We start from the raw sequence: 19,406 nt of genomic DNA, 5'->3' as shown, positions 1-19,406 counted from the left end.
ACTCGTCATAAGACGAGCAAAGATAAATTAAATTTCTTTTCAACTAATAATCCATCCAAACCGAGGCAGATTTGGGATTCGTTAAGATATTTCCCGTCACGTCTGTTCTCAAATTGGAACATGATAAGACTATAAATCGATTTTTAGTACGTAAGATAAGATTCGGGGTTATTTGCGATGTCGTAATTCAGGAAATGTCGTGTAGAATCACAAGATGCTCCTCCTCTTGGAGAATTTCCGCGGTTTTCCACTCGCCCCCAAACCTGAAGTGTCATTTCACTGCGGCGTCAAATCAAACGTGAAAAGTAATCCGAATCGAAAATTTCCCGGTTTAAACACAATAACGAAAAAAGCTTTGTATGACAGATTCAATTTGGCGACTGTGCGAGTCGTTTTGTCCGGACGGACGTGAAACACACCCTCGATATTTTACAAAAGAAACTTTGCCCAAGCGTCAAACTCAGCTTAGCCAATTCCATTTGGGAAATGAGCTTTTGGCGCGAAAAATCCGTCTTAACCACTTCGTAGCAAAATTAATTCGACGCGGTTATCATCGCCGTGTTTCGCCTATTTCTAGCGATAATAACGGTGCCGTGATGTTTACACAGGCACTCCACATTAATTTAGCTCCAACAGGCGGCAAAAACTCCGGTTTCGGAAATTAGTTTGTCGATTGATGACTCATTCGGTAAAAAATTTCCCCGCTTCTCGTTTACCGGTTGTGGGCAATTAGCCTCGCAGGAACCGACAGCACATCAAATTAAAAAGTGACGCTTGTCAGGTGGTTAAGACTTTGGGGGAGTCGCTCGAGACGGCAGAGTGCCCATTTATGGGCTTAATTCCGGCAGAAATAAAACGATCCAATTCGATTGGCGAAGCGTCTGGGGATTATTCGTTGGCGTTTCGGATAAGAAAATTGACTTGAATTTTCGTCCCATTCAGCTTTCATCGATCTATTTTAGTCACGTTTTTATCGTCTGTACTTTGACTGGTTTATGGATCGGTTTGAGGGATAACAGCGGGGTAGTTTATGGTCTTAGGCGGTGCGACTTACCCGTGTTCTGCCGAGCAAGAGTGCATCCATTTCCCCTTCCGGTGCAGCATGTATGGTACTTACAGTCGAAATCACAGGTTTTACGTCAGGCACGGTGTTAGCCATCGCAGGAGAAGAGAACTTCGCACAATTTTGGTTATCAGTACTAGTTTAGACATTTAGTTTACTTAGTTACATTTAATGGTTAATGAGTACATTTACTTACACGCAAGTACATTTAATTGCAGGTTAACATTTAGGAGACTTTTAATGCGTATCGTAAAAGGAAAACTTTACGGGAAAGTTTTAAAAGAGTTATATTAGAGCTTCCAGAGAATTTATTGGTTCGATATTTTATATTACTTTAAAAATGGCACTGGGGAATAAACTTTCTCTTACAAAATATAGATGTATAAAAATTGGCAATTTCAAATGATTTGTTGTGCTTCGGGTGGGTTGGATTTTATCGTAGTACAGGTAAACGTTTGGCACTAGAATTTAGGTTAATTGGTACTAAGTGCAAGTGGCCCCGTTAGACGTGTGTAAACATTCATTAAAATACTCTGGATATGCAACATTTAATTCTAATTGAGCACATTTATCACTAACAACTAGAATTAGTAGGAAACAACAATGTCTAACACTTAAGATCTAGAATCTAACTCTAGCATTTATATAAAATGGTCCCAAAATAACAATATCAAAAATACTACTGTATACTCTCCTTTCTCAAATAAATTTTGGCGATACATCAGAACGTTGTTTATTTGTTGATATGTTTTAGAAATCGTTTATAATTTCCCTTACATGTCGATTTTACAAATTTAGTTTAAAAATTTAGTTTAGCAGCACAGCGATCTTTTAACTGTCAAATTTAAGAGACGTGTTTGTTACATGTGTTCGTTCGAAAGCTCGAAAGCAAGTGTTTCCAGTAGACGATGTTTTCAGCTTTTCATTGAAACATTTTCAGCGCTGCCGATGGCGCCCTCGTCGTCACAAACACACACTAAATCCAATATTGATCCTTTGTGTGCCTTTAGTAATCTTTGTTAATTTAATAATTCAGTTTCATTTTTACGAAATCCCAGCTTGAGCCAATTAGTTCTTGAATTTTTTCCCTTCATTATTCTTTCATTTTCTTCCCTAAATAATAATTCATCGCCCACCGTTCGTCTCAACTTCATGATGTTTTAATTTTCTTTTTTAATCTAGATTGAGCACCCAACTGTTTCACTCGTTTTTAAATAAAAATTATCCAAATTTACGTTTAAATAAAAACATTTTAGGCAACGTTTCCTGTAACTTATGAACACAGCGACTGACACGAAATCTGTACGAGGACGGTTATATCGAGCTTTCAGCGAGCTTTTCTACTGCGCATTTGGTTTGAAACTTTGCTGTCACTTTGATCTGTAACGCTCTTCCAGTTCGAAACGACAACTCCTGAACCTGTAGATGGAGCACTGGCAAATTCTACAATTTAAATAAAAAAAATTATCCAATCTGTCGTCGTTTAACGTCTAGATGGATGTTCCAATTTTGACATTCCACCATTTTCCCGAACATTCATTCTTCATTTTACGGATGAAATAAGACGTAAAGCCTAAGGAGATTATGTTTCAAGTTTGACAAATAACTTCAATTATGTGTAAGAGATTTTGACTTCTCGACAAAGATATCTGTCACTGCCATTCACAGAAGCAAGATCTAGCAAGTGTCAATTTAAAATTATGAATAACTTTTGCATGCATCAAGATCGAGTGTTCGTCGAGGGTAAAATTACAAGAATTAGGCGAGAAGAAAAGCGCGAAATGTTTTCCGGATAAGACGAGCATTAGCAGCATTCCTGTAGTTTCCACAATGGGATTTAAGGATCTGCGTCAACGTTTCACAGGAAAATTAACTTCCCCATGAGGAAGTGTAAATGTTACCTTACTTAATTTTCTGGTCTTTAAAATAAATCTTAAATCAACGGAAACCAACGGGGCTTGATTAAAGTAAATTGAACTTTGTTGAAATGTGGGTCACATAATGAATCTAGACGAGTTGAGAGCGTTTTTGCAAAAATTTGCATATTTACGTAATTTGATCAAATTGTTCTCATTTGCATCTCCGGACCGATTTCGCTAGTGGAAATTAGTTGTGCCATTTGTGTGTCTTTTTTCGATTTATTGCCGTGTTTTCTGCCAATATTTTCCTGGAAACTGACTATGTAGATAGAGGAAAGTTTGTTGTGAAAGAATCTAATAAAATTTATCGAAATGTCTTTTACTTTTGCCTAAAGTTGAAATGAAAAGAGACATTTTGTAACTGAACGGAATTGTTTGGTTGTTTTGATACAAAAACTAAAATTGGACAAACACTTCTGCAGGGGGAGCGGTTCCCTATACATAAAAGAAGCTCTCTGTTAAAGCTCCTTGCTGCAAAATATAAACAATCGTTCAGATGCATGGCTTAATTTCTTGGTAAAATAATTTTTTTGTCAGTTATGAAATAGTTCGCCCGGCGCATCCACCATTTTTACGATTCCCTGAAAGAAAGTTAAGTGGAAAATCAATTAACCTTTTTTCTGTTGCTCTTATGTTGCTCTTTAATTTTGTCTCGAAATTTAAAAAAACACAAAAAGAGATACATACTCGTAAAATGATTTTATAAGCCGTAATATTTAGAGCTGAAATATCACTTCTGGAGTGAAGAGAAGTCTGCAGATTAACTATTATGGAATAAAAATTACTTTATTCACGAAAATAACGCCTCTCGCCTCTACATTTGAAATTTAAATTTAATGATCTGGCAGACTCCAAACGACACACTAATTTTCAACTCTTTCTGCATAACCCACGAATAAATTTTAAAATTTTGCTTTACAGAAAATATGCATTTTTTGGGATAATAAAACCATCTCTTGTTTATTTGCTCGTGCTGAAGCAAAATGCTGCAAGTTAACACTGATTTATCATTCCACTAATTGCGCCCCGCATTGGGAAACTTAGCAAAATTCTCTCCGCCCCAACTCACCATAAAATAAATAGATGTGTTTGTTTCAGGAGTAATAGCCTCTGCCACTCAAATTTGTCTTACACCAACAAGGAAAGTACACCGAAATTTATTGTTCGTGCCTGCTGTCACGAGACCTGATTTCTTCCAATGACAAAGAAACAGAATCCAAATTAAAGCTGTTGGAATCAACTTTGTTTGATATTTTAATATTTATGTTTGGAACGAATGTGAATAGGAGGCTCAGAGGCCCTTAAGCAATTTACATGTTAATAATAATTGGGATGAATGAAGTTCGTTTAGTAATGTTACATGACTGAAAGCTCGGATTAAAAGTACATGTTTAGAACGTTGTACGTTCCTGAAATTTTGTCTTGCTGTTGGTAAGGTAATTTAATATATTTGGTCAGGTAGGAATGGAAACAATGCTACAACATCAAACCAATATAATAAAGGCTCAGTATAGAAAGAATTTTTTAGTTTTTTCGGCGTTTGCAGTATTCGTTTCAGTTGCGTCACATTCCTTTAGATGTTGCTTTCTTTTTTTCAATTTTGTTATATTATTACATTTATATAGCGTACCCGCCTCATTTTTAATACGAAAGGTTTCAACGTTGTTTTTGTTAATTTATATTTTAATTTTAAAACGTTCAGTTTCGTTAAAATAAGCGGAGTGTTCACTGCTTTTTGACAAGAACATTTGTTCTTGTCACTTTTAATTACCACATTTTTTATACTAAACAACTTTATAAATTCCAGCGTTCAGAATTATCTTGAATGTTTTTTTAAAAAAGAAAATGTGAAATGATAATGACGTATTTAATTACTGTCAGACAATTTTAGACAAAGAAAAATATCAGAAACACTTGAGTAATATACTCGTATTTACCATGTACAAATGGTGGACGCGCCGGGTCTAATTAAAATTTTCCAACATGAAATAATAAAAATGTATGGAATAATTTTCTAAATTGTTGGAAACATAACGGGTGACTATTAAAATTTTCACTTGGAGTTGGCTTTGAACGAGTTTTTATTTTTTCTGTTACTTTAGACACACGCAAGAACCTACGACAAATGTCAGTCAGCTCCTTGGTCAGTTCAACTGAAACATAACCTACAATGTTAACTATAATGTCAAACTTATCAGTGTCTAATGTGCAACGGAAAACAAAGAATGTTCCATAGCCAACCCTAAGTGAAAATTTTAATAGTCACCCGTTATAATATCCGGCTTCTTTGGGAACGTATTGTGGGTTGCATTTTCAATGGCGTCGAGCTCATTTAAAATTTAAAATAATGCAACATTTAAAATTATTTGTTTATGGTGGTCAGGCTTTGTTGTGCACCTAATAGATACAATTATATCAGAGTTTATAATGTGGTTGGAAGTTAACTAAACTTTCCTGAATATGTATCAATTTACCCAAAACAAACTTCTCAACAACTTTCAAGAGCTAAGCTAATAGATACTCACAAGTTAATTTTAATGTTAATGTCATCATCATTTTCATCCATTTTAACAGCTATGTAGTGTTTACTGTTTGTTCTCGGTTCTCCAACGAAGAAATCTGAACCCATCACCACAATGTTTAGTTCAAGGGCATTAATTACGTGAAGTTTGAAGGTTGTTATACATTATAAAACAATTTCAAAGCAATTAAACTATTTTATTCTATTTTGGTCAATAATCGTCTTTATACGCCCCCAAATGAGGGCATAAATTGGCCTTTATGGCCTGGATTTGTTAAAAATGTGCCAAGCAACGGTTGGTTTAATTATTCAAACAATGGTATCAAACATTATTTGATTGAAGAAAATCATAGATTATACACACAGTAACCCTAACAACATCAAAATAGCTAACTAAATTTGCATGGACACAACTTTTAGTTGATTTGCTTTAAGGAATACTAAATATTTGTTTGAATCTTTAGAAATTATAAAATAGAATAAAACGCTGTATGTACCACGGGCATAATTGTCGATTATGGCCCTCGGGAATTTAAAAGCCCTCGTTCCTCGGGCTTTAAACATTCCCTCGTGCCATAATCTCCTGATTATGCCCTTAATACATAAATAACTATAATAAACATACGGATAATATTAACACCCTCAAATTGTTTTATTTTGTACACAAACATTTTAGTTTTAGTTTTTGACGCTTCGGGTAAGAACCATTTTGGTTATGCCGATCCTGAGATAATTACAATAATTAAAGTAGGTATAGTAGAAGTATACCTGTCATAAGTATACGTGAATAATTGTAATAACAGTGCTGAGACGGCTGTAAGTGAATTTAAATGAATGTTTGAGAAAGGACGAGAAAATTCAGATGATGTTTAAAAGGGTTATTAATCCTTTTCTCTTTTAATTAATCATCTTTGTTTGCTAATTATTCTTTTCACTTTGGTTAATTTTATTATAACGAAAGACAAACCTACCGTAAAAAATGAGAAGAGCGTCAGTTTCGTTGTCAAGAAGTGCTTTTAAATACAAATAGTACATATGAATTAAAATTAAATTAAAATTAATTGTTAGAATTTATGTAAGGCATTATGTATTTAATACACTTTCGAAATGTCTAATAATCTATAATACATACATAATACAGGGTCTCACGAGTAATAATGTGGCTAACGAAATTTGTGATGCAACCAACATTACATTTGCACCTATTATGTGGATTTAAAAAATATACAAGGTGATTCACAAGTAATAGTCAGCCCGACGGAATTGAAAATGCAACCCGTAATATGTTTGGAAGGTAAAGCTGTATATTTTAATTTTATATCAAAATTATATGGAATAATTTATAAAAACACAAACTAAAAAAACCCAGGGGGAAATGTATTGTTGGTTGCATCGCAAATTTTGATAGGCTCATTATTACTCGTGAATCACTTTCTACTATTGGGGATAATGAAAACTGGGCAAATGTGTCATTCAGTTGATTTTATATCAAATCTCAAATCAGTTTAGGTTTATAAATAATACATGAAAATATACGTGAACAGTTTTTCTGGCGCCGTATTAGATAATCAAATTTATAAATTCATTAAAACAGATGCTATAGGGAATTTTACTCTCACGGTAATAAACAGAACAAAACACATTAGTGGTGAGCTAAATACATTTGATTAACGTTATTAAAATGCAAGTGCTTGAATGTCAGGTATAAAAATTGGATTAACTGAAACAACATTAAAATAAAAACATTCATATGTTTATGTTATATTATGTATGTATATACATTCATGTTTTTTGAATATTTTAAAGCTTTTTATAACAATTCCTGCGGCCCTCTCGTTGTTCTATATTTTCAGTATTTAAAAGGAGGTTTTACTTTTACATAAATATAACATAAACATATGAATGTTTTTACGTACGTATGTACTTACGTATTAGGAATTTTAAATATTTTCAAGCTTTACACAGGAAGATGTAGGAAATTATGTTTTCTATTATTATAACTTAAGGATTTTTTTAAGTAAAGAAATTGGCCTGTAATAAAAATATGTGTCAACCTTACTATAAAAATCGTTCACGAAACAATCCATAATAAGAAATTCCACTTTATTCAAACGTTATTACTTATTAGATACATCTGTGAGAAAAATATATGATTTTTCCTGTGGTGTCACTTGTAGCTAGGATCAATAACTTGTGTTTATATTCACTTGAAGGATCTGTAGAAGAATCTGAAGAAATTACTGAAGCAGCAAATACTGAGGTCTCAATTTATATAATAATACATAATTTTTTTCTTTTATTCAGAATGAAAACTCTCTAGGGAATTTTTTGAAAAATTATTTCTATTTTTACCTGTTATCTAACATCCTCTCCCGCTCGTGAAAAATAGTAATTTATGCAACAAGTGCTTAAAGTAGTTCTTTTTCACGAATGGCAATCCCATTAATGATAAAGACACTTTATTCATGAGTTCCATGCAATATTTTTTCTACGACTGTGTGCAATTAGAAAGTCATCAACATCAAAAGACAAATCTAAAACTTGAATTGCTAAAGAGATCGCGAGAGAACTTCAATTATTTTCAATGTAATTTTATTATTTAGCTATTTCGGTGCAGGAATTTACATAACGCCAGAACAAAATAATAACACGCTATGGCACTTTTTTAACTCTTTTTTTACTCTTACCATAAACAGATCTTTTACGCACTAAAAATTGTGAGGTATAATTATTTGAAAGGAAATAAGAACAAATCTATAGTGACAAACTTCCTTTCTATAACCTAAAGTAATTATTATATTTTATCCCCATTATTTAGACAACTATATCACACATTATGGAAATTGTCGAACAGGTTTGAACAATTTTATAATCCATACTGTCTCTACGAATAATGGAACGAAAATACAGGGTGTTTTCGAAGTTGAGGCGTTCCTTGTAACACGAGGTACTATACATTGTTCTTAAGAATTTTAGCCTAAATCTTCTTAGTAAAATGTTTGTATTAACGGAGATAATTGTTTGTATATTTTTATTGTTTTTTAAAATTTTGAGTCCGGTCCTGTCTATTTCTTCACCGTACTAGATTAATAACTGACGTGGCCCAGGATGGTGTATTTCTGGAAATCGCTCTGCGTACTCTCTGGACGCCGCAGCTGCATTCTGATAACGTGATAACATTGCCCATACATTAGCAGCGTATCTGTGAGCTCATTATTTTCGTAATGATAATGACATTCCGATTAATTAGATGACAACTCTGACAGTATTCTTGATTAACGTCCATGCTCATTTGATTTTTTTTTGTCATTTCTAATTTCTAACAAATCAGCGCAAATTTGAGCAGGACCGGTTTCAAAAATTTCCAAAAAATTAACTTATTGTATCTTCACTGCCGTACACATTTTACCAAGGTGATTTTGGCTATAACTCTTTAGAACAAAGCATACTATCACATGTTAAAAGGAACACCTCAACTTCGAAAACACCCTGTATATCATTATTAACCACCAGGTCACTTTTTTTTAACACACGTTATTTGGGAAACATTATTTTCCATACTCATTCAATTTGTATGTAGTAGAGCGACTTATGGTCCACCTACACAGCAGTGTCTTTGTTCTTTTATCATTGTTTGCAGTTTAATATATTACAATAGATTTTGCTTCGATTTACGATTGGCTCTTGAAAAACGTCTATTTTAAAAATGTATGCAAAAGGAATCATCTTTTCAACTGTTTACGATCCAAGTATAAAGGTCAACGATAACAGTTACAATTTCTCCAAATACACTTTACACAATAAATGTATATACTTATACTTCTTGAAAAGAAATTGAGCACCGTAGTAATTATGAGGGATACATATTTTTAGGTCTGCACAAGCGTCCTTTTTAGTGAAAAGTTCGTCTCGAGGAAAGTGTATAAAATGCGAACACACAGATCCATAAATAGCTACATTTTCCGTTGTAAAATGCTTTACAGTTTATGCAAATGTTATGGAATTAATGTAAATAGGCAATAACGTTTCTTAACACGAAGTCTGATATAAATGAGTAAATCACTTTTGTAAACATACCCCGCACAATCCCTTTTTCCATTTAAATTAGTGCTTTCTAGACTCCTGTAAATGCCACACGTTTGAACTGCTCACGTCATATCTCATGCCTCAAAAATAAAATCTCGTGGAAAAGATGCCACCGCATATTTTTCACGCAAGCTAAAACAGACTTTATTATGGACGAGTGACGAAGATAAGGACCAAATCTTCTTACGACGCTCACTCTGGCCTTGCTGATTATTCTGGCAAGCACGATCTCAGAATGATAATGCCGTTTTCGACAAGACCGCAAGTTGTCCCGACTTGGTAACAAGATAATTTCGTCTTGCGAATAGTGGAAAACTGATTCGGAAAATCTCAAGTTTACACTAGTCGTAAAACAGGTATAAAATCCAAATAGATTTGGTAAGCGCAACACCAAAGAGGAGCCCTTTGTTGCCTAAATTTATGAAACAGCGAACGTGCGCGATATGCCGGCAATAAAAATGAGTTATTCGTTTATGTGACATTTTTAACAGTTTAGTCATCTGTGGCGTAAACTCTTCCGGATATGTTCCATCCGTTCGAGTACAACAGCGACGAATCCTCGAGCCGCATAAAAGGAGTGTTGATCAATCCTTTCAGGCGAACATGTCCCCGGAATAATTCAGTTCTGCATAAGAGCGTCTCGTGGTGAATGCCAATATCGAACCTGCATTTAGATTAATGACCGTTCCTCGCAGGAACCCTAGTAATAGGCTTATATTTTCTTTTCGGGACGATTTATTCGAAACAGCCTCAAAGTGGAATCAATTATATTATCACCCCAGTAATTCACTTAGCAAGAAAGAGCCCCGACCTCATCTAATTTTTAACAGAGAAAGCCTTTCCTCCCTCCTTAATTTCTTTATATTAGGCGAGACTCGCTGCAGCACGCACTAATTTAAACTGAGACTTATCTGCCCTTCAATTCGTTGCCCTTTTCTCCCATAAATCGCCAATTCAATAATGTCTGAACAAATTTCTGATATATTGTTGCAGTACACCGAATTCAGCCCCGCGGCCAATTAGGTTTTTGCTTTAGAGGCGCTCTAGTTTAAAAAAGGATTCTCGGTCGTTACCCCTTTTTATGTCTGACATAAAAGTCGTTGCTTTGATTGGAAGTGTATCCTCGTTTATTGGAAAGATGAGATCGTGGCTTGTGGTTTTAGGCTATTCGTTTCGGTGAGAACTGATTAAAGTTAAGGGACCAATTCGATGAATTTTGGTCGAGGGTGCAACAGCGGTTTAACGCACTAAGCCGACATTTAATTATCGTGATATAATAATATGGGAAAATATGGCAGTTCAGGTCCTGGAGGGAATTGCTGATGGCTGTTTCGTTAAGTAATTAAATTCTAGTCTAGGTAATTGCCCTCGTATACGGTTTTAAATGCTGCATTTCAAATGGACGTGCCCCTTGCCTCCTGTTGTTCAACACTCGATCCAGCCTAATTCAATTCCATTGGACAATTAAATAGTCAGTAATATCAGCTGTCGCCATATTTTACGATATCCGTAACAATGCCCCTGATATTTATTGTTTACAGGACATTACAATTTCGGTGGCAGCTTATGTGATCCAAAAGGGCAATAAACGATTTTTTGCAATGTTCGTTAGATATTTTATGGAATATCCGGTGCGATCTGGGTCGCTTTAATAGTGGGAATAATTCCGGTCGAATGTGAAAAAATTCTTTTGGCAAGGTTCCCTCATTGGGGCTGTCCAGTTTTATCTCTAGATATGCCGGATGAAATCTAATTACTTCAGCTTGTGCTAAATAAAAGCAACGTTTTATGTACAGGATGTATGTGAAAGATTGTACAGACGAAACAATTTATTTGGACAACCTCGACTTGATTTGTTGCCTCGTGAAGAAGTGTGTAATAAAAGAAATTCTTTAAAATCTTGGCTTTTGTCTAAGTTGAGATGTTTTACTAGCCAAGTTGGCATCATCAACATGATTATGCATCGGATTAGGTTTAAATGGCGCTTGGCATTAAAATCTCGCATGGCATTGCGCTTTGGTGGACAAAATCAAACAAATTATCAATACAAAAGGATGTCAAAGGTCATGACACTATTAATTCTGGTTATTACTTTGTAGAAAATAAAATAAAAATCGAAGACATGAATTGTGCTTTTATGTTGTAGTGACCCAGTTTAAAATTTAAATTTAAATTTCCGGTACCGCCACAACAGCGCGCCAAATGCGAAGGTACTAGCGGCTAGACTAGGCACTACGAGCGGAAATATAGCGGGGGGTGAAACGGGCTCGCGCGGGCGGTTGAAGGGGGTAGGTCACTTTTGTTTAGTTTTTCGAAACGAACACACCTTGCGAAGAGCGATCCAAGTTTCTCAAATTTGTAAGTTAAACCTGAACAATTCCACTACCGTTCCGGGTAGATATTTTGTGTCCCCGTGAGGAATTTAACGTTTTAATTCACCTGGGTAATTTATCCCACTTTCGTTGCCTTTTTTTTTGTGTTTTGTTTTTGAGGCCAGGACCACGTGGTAAGGGTATGTTGTAGATTTCATTTTGTTGCATGCTGTTTCTTTAAGAAGCGCCCATTTGTTAATTTTAAGTGTTATCTTTCACCCGGGAGGTTTTTTTTTTTAGCGATCTGGTAATTTCGAAAATACGGAGCCGTCGTCCGAACCGCGTGCGTCCATTTTTTTTTGTTCTTAACTAATATTTTCTAACGGCACTCGACCCACCATCTTCTTTTGTTTAACATTACCAGCGATTATTGTATTCGCGATTTATGTTGTTTACTGCCATTTGTGCCATTTAAAGTGGTTCTATTTTATCGTTATTTAACTTCACGTGTTGTTCTCTTTTATTTCCTCATTGTTTAATGTTGCGGTTTGTTTTTGCTTATGTTATCCTTGTTTAATGTTGCGTTTTGTTTGTGTATTTGATCATTGTTTAATGTTGCGCTTTGTTGTGTTGAATTTTCGCATCGTTTAATGTTACGCGTTGTTCGATAGAATTAAACCCGTTTGTTTTTTTCTTCGTGTTGTTGCTAGATTTCGGAAAAGTTAAAGTAAAATGTTGTAAGTGCGCCCCTATGGGAGCTAGGTGACAATCAGGAAGTCGTGGGGTTTGTTTAGTAAATTTCTGTGGAAGCTACGGTTATTTAAAGCCGTTAGCGGAGACGGACCTAGGTCTTCGCATCTGCGGCGGCGGGATGTTTTCGTGAAGCTTCCGTCGAGGTTATAGAGATTTCTGGGTTTTGTCCGGAAACGGTTGGTTGGGGACGGTGGAGCTAAATATTCGCTTATGCTGTTTGGTGATGCTAATCGTACAACCCCGAGACGCTCTGTCACTCTTACTTGGTCGGCGAAATCGTCTGACGTTCATTAATACCCCGAATATCTATAAACGTCGCTTGATTTCAAGATGATTCAGATAGTTCTTCTGAGTCCCCTCGTGGCCGAAAGTTTGTTACCTCCAGCTCTAAGCTCCCGTCGGCGTACCTTGACCGCGTAGTTCCGAGTTAAACATTGTTTTTGTAATTAATCGAATTGTAAAATATGAGTAATACCTGGGATACGGTTTTTGAAGAGGGTTTTTCATCCGTCCCTGTCTGTAATAACTGCCTTATAATTTGTTTACTTGTTTTGCAAGCTTTAAACTGTCATTTTGTCTGTCATGTGCCCGCTTTTCTGTTATTTTAAATATTGTTGCATTCATCTTGTCGTTTATCTTTGTGATGTACTCAACTAGTTAATTTCTTGTACTTCGTTAAACTTAATTTCTGTCCTTTGTATTCGTTCCAATTTCTTTTTCATCAAAGTTATTACAGACATTTTTAATAAAAGGTATTTTGCGTCCCTCACATGTGTGTTTTATTTGCGGCACTCTTCCGACTGGAACCCTCACCGTTTGCATTCCGAACCTTTTCCGCCAAAAGAAAATCACAACGTAGGGCTCCTCCGATTCGACGACGATCACGACCACATTTGTTACCGTTTTGCGCAGGTTCAAATATTTGGCGGAAAAAGTAATGTATTCAAATCATTACAGAATTGGTGCCGTGACCAGGATGCAAATTGCGTGAGATCCTTGTGAAGAGAGCCGAGTTTACGTTTAGTTTCTTTGTTTGTCTGTTTTGTGCTTGTCCATGTACTCACCTCGCAGGGGGCGCAGATTCCCCTTGTGTGTGTTTTTGTTCTAGAAGGACCACGATGGAAGCCGGACGTAGACGCGGAAGAGGAAGGGTGCTTAGACCCAGGGGTAGGGCCCCAGCTACCCCGCGGAACCGTGCACGACCACGAGAGGATGACACCACGATAGCCCTGTTACGCCAACAGCAGGAAATCATGGCGCAGATGGTGGAGCAACAACGACGCACGAACACGGTGATCGAGCTACTTGCGACGAGACTCGTCCAGGTACCAGAGGCAGAAGCCCGTGCCCCTACACCACCGCCGATTGGGGTCCGACCTCCGACACCAGCCCCACCAGGACATGAGGTACCTGAGCCACCGGTGGACCGTGTCGTGCCACCGCGTACTCCCGACCGAGCACCGGACCCGGAAGCCCAGCCAGAAGTCGCGGATTGGCGTCGAATTGCACTTGCGATGGCCACCAGCACAGCGAAAGCTGCTGGACGACGTCCAACTTTTGCAGGTTTGGACACGGAAAACCCGGCCGAATTCTTGGAGGAGTATGAGCGGTACTCCATGGACGCCCAGGTACCTCAGGAGAAGAAGTTGTCGGAGGCAATCCGATGTCTCCGCCAAACAGCGGCCCGTTGGGCAAAGTTCCACCAAGGTAAGTGGCGAAGCTTTCAGGAATTTAGCGTCGAATTTTTAGCTACCTACTGGTCGGCGGGTCGACAACTGGCGGTTCGAGCGCGGGTTTTAAGCCAGCGCTACAACATGGCCAAAGGAGACTCGATGGTGGACTTCTTCATGGAGCAGGCCACCCAGTTGCGCACACTGACACAGCCCATTCCGGAGTGTGTAATGGTGGAGGATCTGATGCGCCTCTTTCCGGAGAACATCTCGCTGCTGTTCAAGTCGGAAAAGCCACGCGGCGAGAGGTCAATCCAAGAGGCCCTGGATTTCCTGGAGCGCCAGTCTGTGCTACATCCTCCAAAACGTCCACGAACGGAGTTTGCTTCGCCAAACCGAACGTGGGAGGCACCACATCGGGCAGGACCGACACCACAAGCGCCACCACAAAGGATGGTTGCGTCTGCCGCCATCGGAGAGACGGAAGGAGCGTTCAACCCATTCTCGGTGCCACCTCCAGGTCACTAGTGGGGTAACGATGGCAGAGCGGGAACGTGAGGTGTCCCCCCTAATTTTTCCGGCGATTGGAGAAAAAAAAGGGTAACTATAACATTGCCAACCTAAAGTTGTGTCATAGGAAAACATGAGGCTGCCTTAAATGTTTTTTTTTCATGTACCACGGACCTCGGGGGCGTCGTCAAGGATTGTTACCCCCCTGCCGCCGGCCAAAACGACACCGACACCAACGCGACTACCCACCACAACACGACAACCAGCCATAGCATCACTTTAACGTCCAAAAATTTGTAAACTGCGCCACCGTTTTAAAGCGTCTTCAGTCACTTCCACATTTTTCGTTCCGAAGAAGCTTGGGGGCGTGTGTAGTGACCCAGTTTAAAATTTAAATTTAAATTTCCGGTACCGCCACAACAGCGCGCCAAATGCGAAGGTACTAGCGGCTAGACTAGGCACTACGAGCGGAAATATAGCGGGGGGTGAAACGGGCTCGCGCGGGCGGTTGAAGGGGGTAGGTCACTTTTGTTTAGTTTTTCGAAACGAACACACCTTGCGAAGAGCGATCCAAGTTTCTCAAATTTGTAAGTTAAACCTGAACAATTCCACTACCGTTCCGGGTAGATATTTTGTGTCCCCGTGAGGAATTTAACGTTTTAATTCACCTGGGTAATTTATCCCACTTTCGTTGCCTTTTTTTTTGTGTTTTGTTTTTGAGGCCAGGACCACGTGGTAAGGGTATGTTGTAGATTTCATTTTGTTGCATGCTGTTTCTTTAAGAAGCGCCCATTTGTTAATTTTAAGTGTTATCTTTCACCCGGGAGGTTTTTTTTTTTTAGCGATCTGGTAATTTCGAAAATACGGAGCCGTCGTCCGAACCGCGTGCGTCCATTTTTTTTTGTTCTTAACTAATATTTTCTAACGGCACTCGACCCACCATCTTCTTTTGTTTAACATTACCAGCGATTATTGTATTCGCGATTTATGTTGTTTACTGCCATTTGTGCCATTTAAAGTGGTTCTATTTTATCGTTATTTAACTTCACGTGTTGTTCTCTTTTATTTCCTCATTGTTTAATGTTGCGGTTTGTTTTTGCTTATGTTATCCTTGTTTAATGTTGCGTTTTGTTTGTGTATTTGATCATTGTTTAATGTTGCGCTTTGTTGTGTTGAATTTTCGCATCGTTTAATGTTACGCGTTGTTCGATAGAATTAAACCCGTTTGTTTTTTTCTTCGTGTTGTTGCTAGATTTCGGAAAAGTTAAAGTAAAATGTTGTAAGTGCGCCCCTATGGGAGCTAGGTGACAATCAGGAAGTCGTGGGGTTTGTTTAGTAAATTTCTGTGGAAGCTACGGTTATTTAAAGCCGTTAGCGGAGACGGACCTAGGTCTTCGCATCTGCGGCGGCGGGATGTTTTCGTGAAGCTTCCGTCGAGGTTATAGAGATTTCTGGGTTTTGTCCGGAAACGGTTGGTTGGGGACGGTGGAGCTAAATATTCGCTTATGCTGTTTGGTGATGCTAATCGTACAACCCCGAGACGCTCTGTCACTCTTACTTGGTCGGCGAAATCGTCTGACGTTCATTAATACCCCGAATATCTATAAACGTCGCTTGATTTCAAGATGATTCAGATAGTTCTTCTGAGTCCCCTCGTGGCCGAAAGTTTGTTACCTCCAGCTCTAAGCTCCCGTCGGCGTACCTTGACCGCGTAGTTCCGAGTTAAACATTGTTTTTGTAATTAATCGAATTGTAAAATATGAGTAATACCTGGGATACGGTTTTTGAAGAGGGTTTTTCATCCGTCCCTGTCTGTAATAACTGCCTTATAATTTGTTTATTTGTTACTAAATTGTAAACGTCATTTATTCGAACTGTCACTTGACGTTGAAAAGTCATTTTAACTGGCTAGTAGCGTTAAATTGACAGCAGACCAGTTATGAATTTAACAAGTTAGTAGAGAAATTTGAAATTTGGAAAGGATAGTAGCGTTTTTAACATTTCAACATTTTTATTTCTTTGTTTCATATAAATTAAAATTAAATGTACAATTAGAATTTCCGCTAATGTCGAACATTCCTGAAGCGGAAGTGAATTCGCTCGTTATTGGACAATTAATTGTAGAACCTCCCGAAGTAGAAGCCACATTTGTCGAAGTGGAAGCCACATCTGTTGATTTTCGTCCAGGAAACATTTTTTTCGCAATTTCAATTTTTTTATTGATAGAATCATCCACATAACCTTCCGCAATTCCACTACTTTTCCATCCTCCCGCACGTTTTAGTATCAAAATATCTCCACCTGCATTCACAACTATCGTTGCTGCTGATCGGCGAAATGAGTGACCTGTGTATAATTCAGGTTCTTGTAGCCCTAAGTATGTTGCAATTTTTTTCGGTACACCGCCAATAGTGTGCTGGCCAACATTGAAGGAAATACATTTGCCATTACGGTAGGTTAAAAAGAAACGTAATTGGTCTGCTTGACGAGGACGAAGAGCTGCATATTATCTGTACAAAGCACAAGGTTGAAAACTGCAGCCCTCATCTGTGATCGTAAATCTCCTTGTTGTTAAATTCTTTGTATTCCGTAAAGTGACGATAATATATTTCTCAACATCTTCTACATCCTTCACCGTCAACGAGAGAAGCTCGTCACATCGGCAAGCACCAAAAATTCCAAAAATTGTAATTACTTTATATAACAACCAATAGTCATCAGGAGCTTCAACAAGAAATTTTTCCACTTGCTCTTTTGTTAAAACCCTTGCCTTCTTCGGCACGTAACGCTCATTTTTTCTCTTGAGAAAAGCAATTACCTTATGAAATCTACAAATGTCAAGTTAAAATATCACTTTTTTGACAACGTCTGTAAAGGAAAACAAACCTGCAAGCTTCAGCATTTTCTTTAATTTCCAGGCAGCTTTTTAACATGGACCATTTCGACCACAAAAAATTGGGGCTAAATTTGTCTGATAGTTGGTGAAGATACACCAAAAGAACGTCTTCCGTTACACCAGTTACGTTATTGTTTTTCTGCCAATTTTTAAATTCTTCATATTCTCGTTCATATCTTGCTAAAGACTTCGCTGGCAGTAAACTGGAAGCCACGTTTATAGCTTCCTTTTTGATTTCTTCTGGCACGTTCATTTGAGCAAAAATCTTGACGGAAATAAACAATTTGAACAAACGGCGCGTTGTCATAGTAATTGTACTTCTAAGGTTTCTGAGTTTTCAGCAATAATTTGGAAGAAAACAGAATTTGATCATTTTTAATTTTATTTAGTTGTTTACAATTTAGTAACAAATAAAATATTATACAAGACACGCCAGGTAACTGGTTTTACTGGCTCAAGGAGGTAACTGACTCGTCTTCGACTCGTCAGTTATATCCTCCATTCGCCAGTAAAAACCATTTTACCTGGCTTGTAATGTAAAATACTATTACTTGTTTTGCAAGCTTTAAACTGTCATTTTGTCTGTCATGTGCCCGCTTTTCTGTTATTTTAAATATTGTTGCATTCATCTTGTCGTTTATCTTTGTGATGTACTCAACTAGTTAATTTCTTGTACTTCGTTAAACTTAATTTCTGTCCTTTGTATTCGTTCCAATTTCTTTTTCATCAAAGTTATTACAGACATTTTTAATAAAAGGTATTTTGCGTCCCTCACATGTGTGTTTTATTTGCGGCACTCTTCCGACTGGAACCCTCACCGTTTGCATTCCGAACCTTTTCCGCCAAAAGAAAATCACAACGTAGGGCTCCTCCGATTCGACGACGATCACGACCACATTTGTTACCGTTTTGCGCAGGTTCAAATATTTGGCGGAAAAAGTAATGTATTCAAATCATTACAATGTTCTATTTGTTGAATTTATTCTTCATGCTATGTTGATTTTCTTTTAATAATAATGTGTCTTTCGACTAAATTGCAAATATAATTCCATTCAGTTTTTTTTTACATCCGGGTTCCATAAATAAATAATAGAAGTATTATGGAGATATGGTCGAAAAATCATGTCTGAGATAAGATCAAGTTCTGATTGTCCTCTGCTCAAAACACAAAACAAATTTGTTTTCTGCATAACGAATGGGCGTACGTCTGTGTAAAAAAAAATATTGATTTGAATTATTCTTGCATGAAATATTTATCTCAGCAGAAGCCTATTGATTTTGATGCAAATTAGACCAGTGGTTTTGAAATACGCAATTTTTATGCAATTTCTTTTAAGATAACTTCTGTAAAAGACACTGATTGAAATGTTTCTTTGTATAAAATATTTACTTCAGTAACAATTCAAAGCCTATTAATATTGGTAATTAGCCGTTTTGAATTATAAGTATTGCCAATTTTACAAATTTTGTTGTGGTGAAGTGATAACATGTGCTATCCAAAATGCATTAGATGGCTAAAGATAGTGGATGCGTCGGGAAACGTCGGAAAGTAAATGCCGATATATCGTGTTGTCTAAAGAGCTGATGAAATATAAATTTGACGCGGTGAAATGCACCAACACTCCAAATTTCTATTTTTAGTATCAATTAAATGTAACAGGAAATGTTATAAAGAC

The 19,406-nt window shown here is 37.3% G+C and overlaps 1 protein-coding gene across 2 annotated transcripts in view; it reads right to left on the bottom strand.

Moving 5' to 3' along the window:
* LOC138122576 (inactive dipeptidyl peptidase 10) overlaps positions 1 to 19,406 on the bottom strand; it is a 71,082-nt gene that overhangs the window by 44,338 nt on the left and 7,338 nt on the right. Inside the window, exon 1 of one of the 2 annotated variants that reach the window (XM_069036793.1) lies at positions 1,055 to 1,705. The exons of the other annotated variant lie outside the window; for it this stretch is intronic. Coding sequence (XP_068892894.1) covers positions 1,055 to 1,159 — 105 coding nt within the window. The 5' untranslated portion in view covers positions 1,160 to 1,705. Of the gene's footprint in view, positions 1 to 1,054; positions 1,706 to 19,406 lie in introns of those variants that run through there. 2 annotated transcript variants of the gene reach the window in all.

This window comes from Tenebrio molitor, chromosome 2 (genome assembly GCF_963966145.1).
Source record: "Tenebrio molitor chromosome 2, icTenMoli1.1, whole genome shotgun sequence".
Classification (NCBI taxonomy): domain Eukaryota; kingdom Metazoa; phylum Arthropoda; class Insecta; order Coleoptera; family Tenebrionidae; genus Tenebrio; species Tenebrio molitor.
This window is presented reverse-complemented; position numbering and strand designations above follow the sequence as displayed.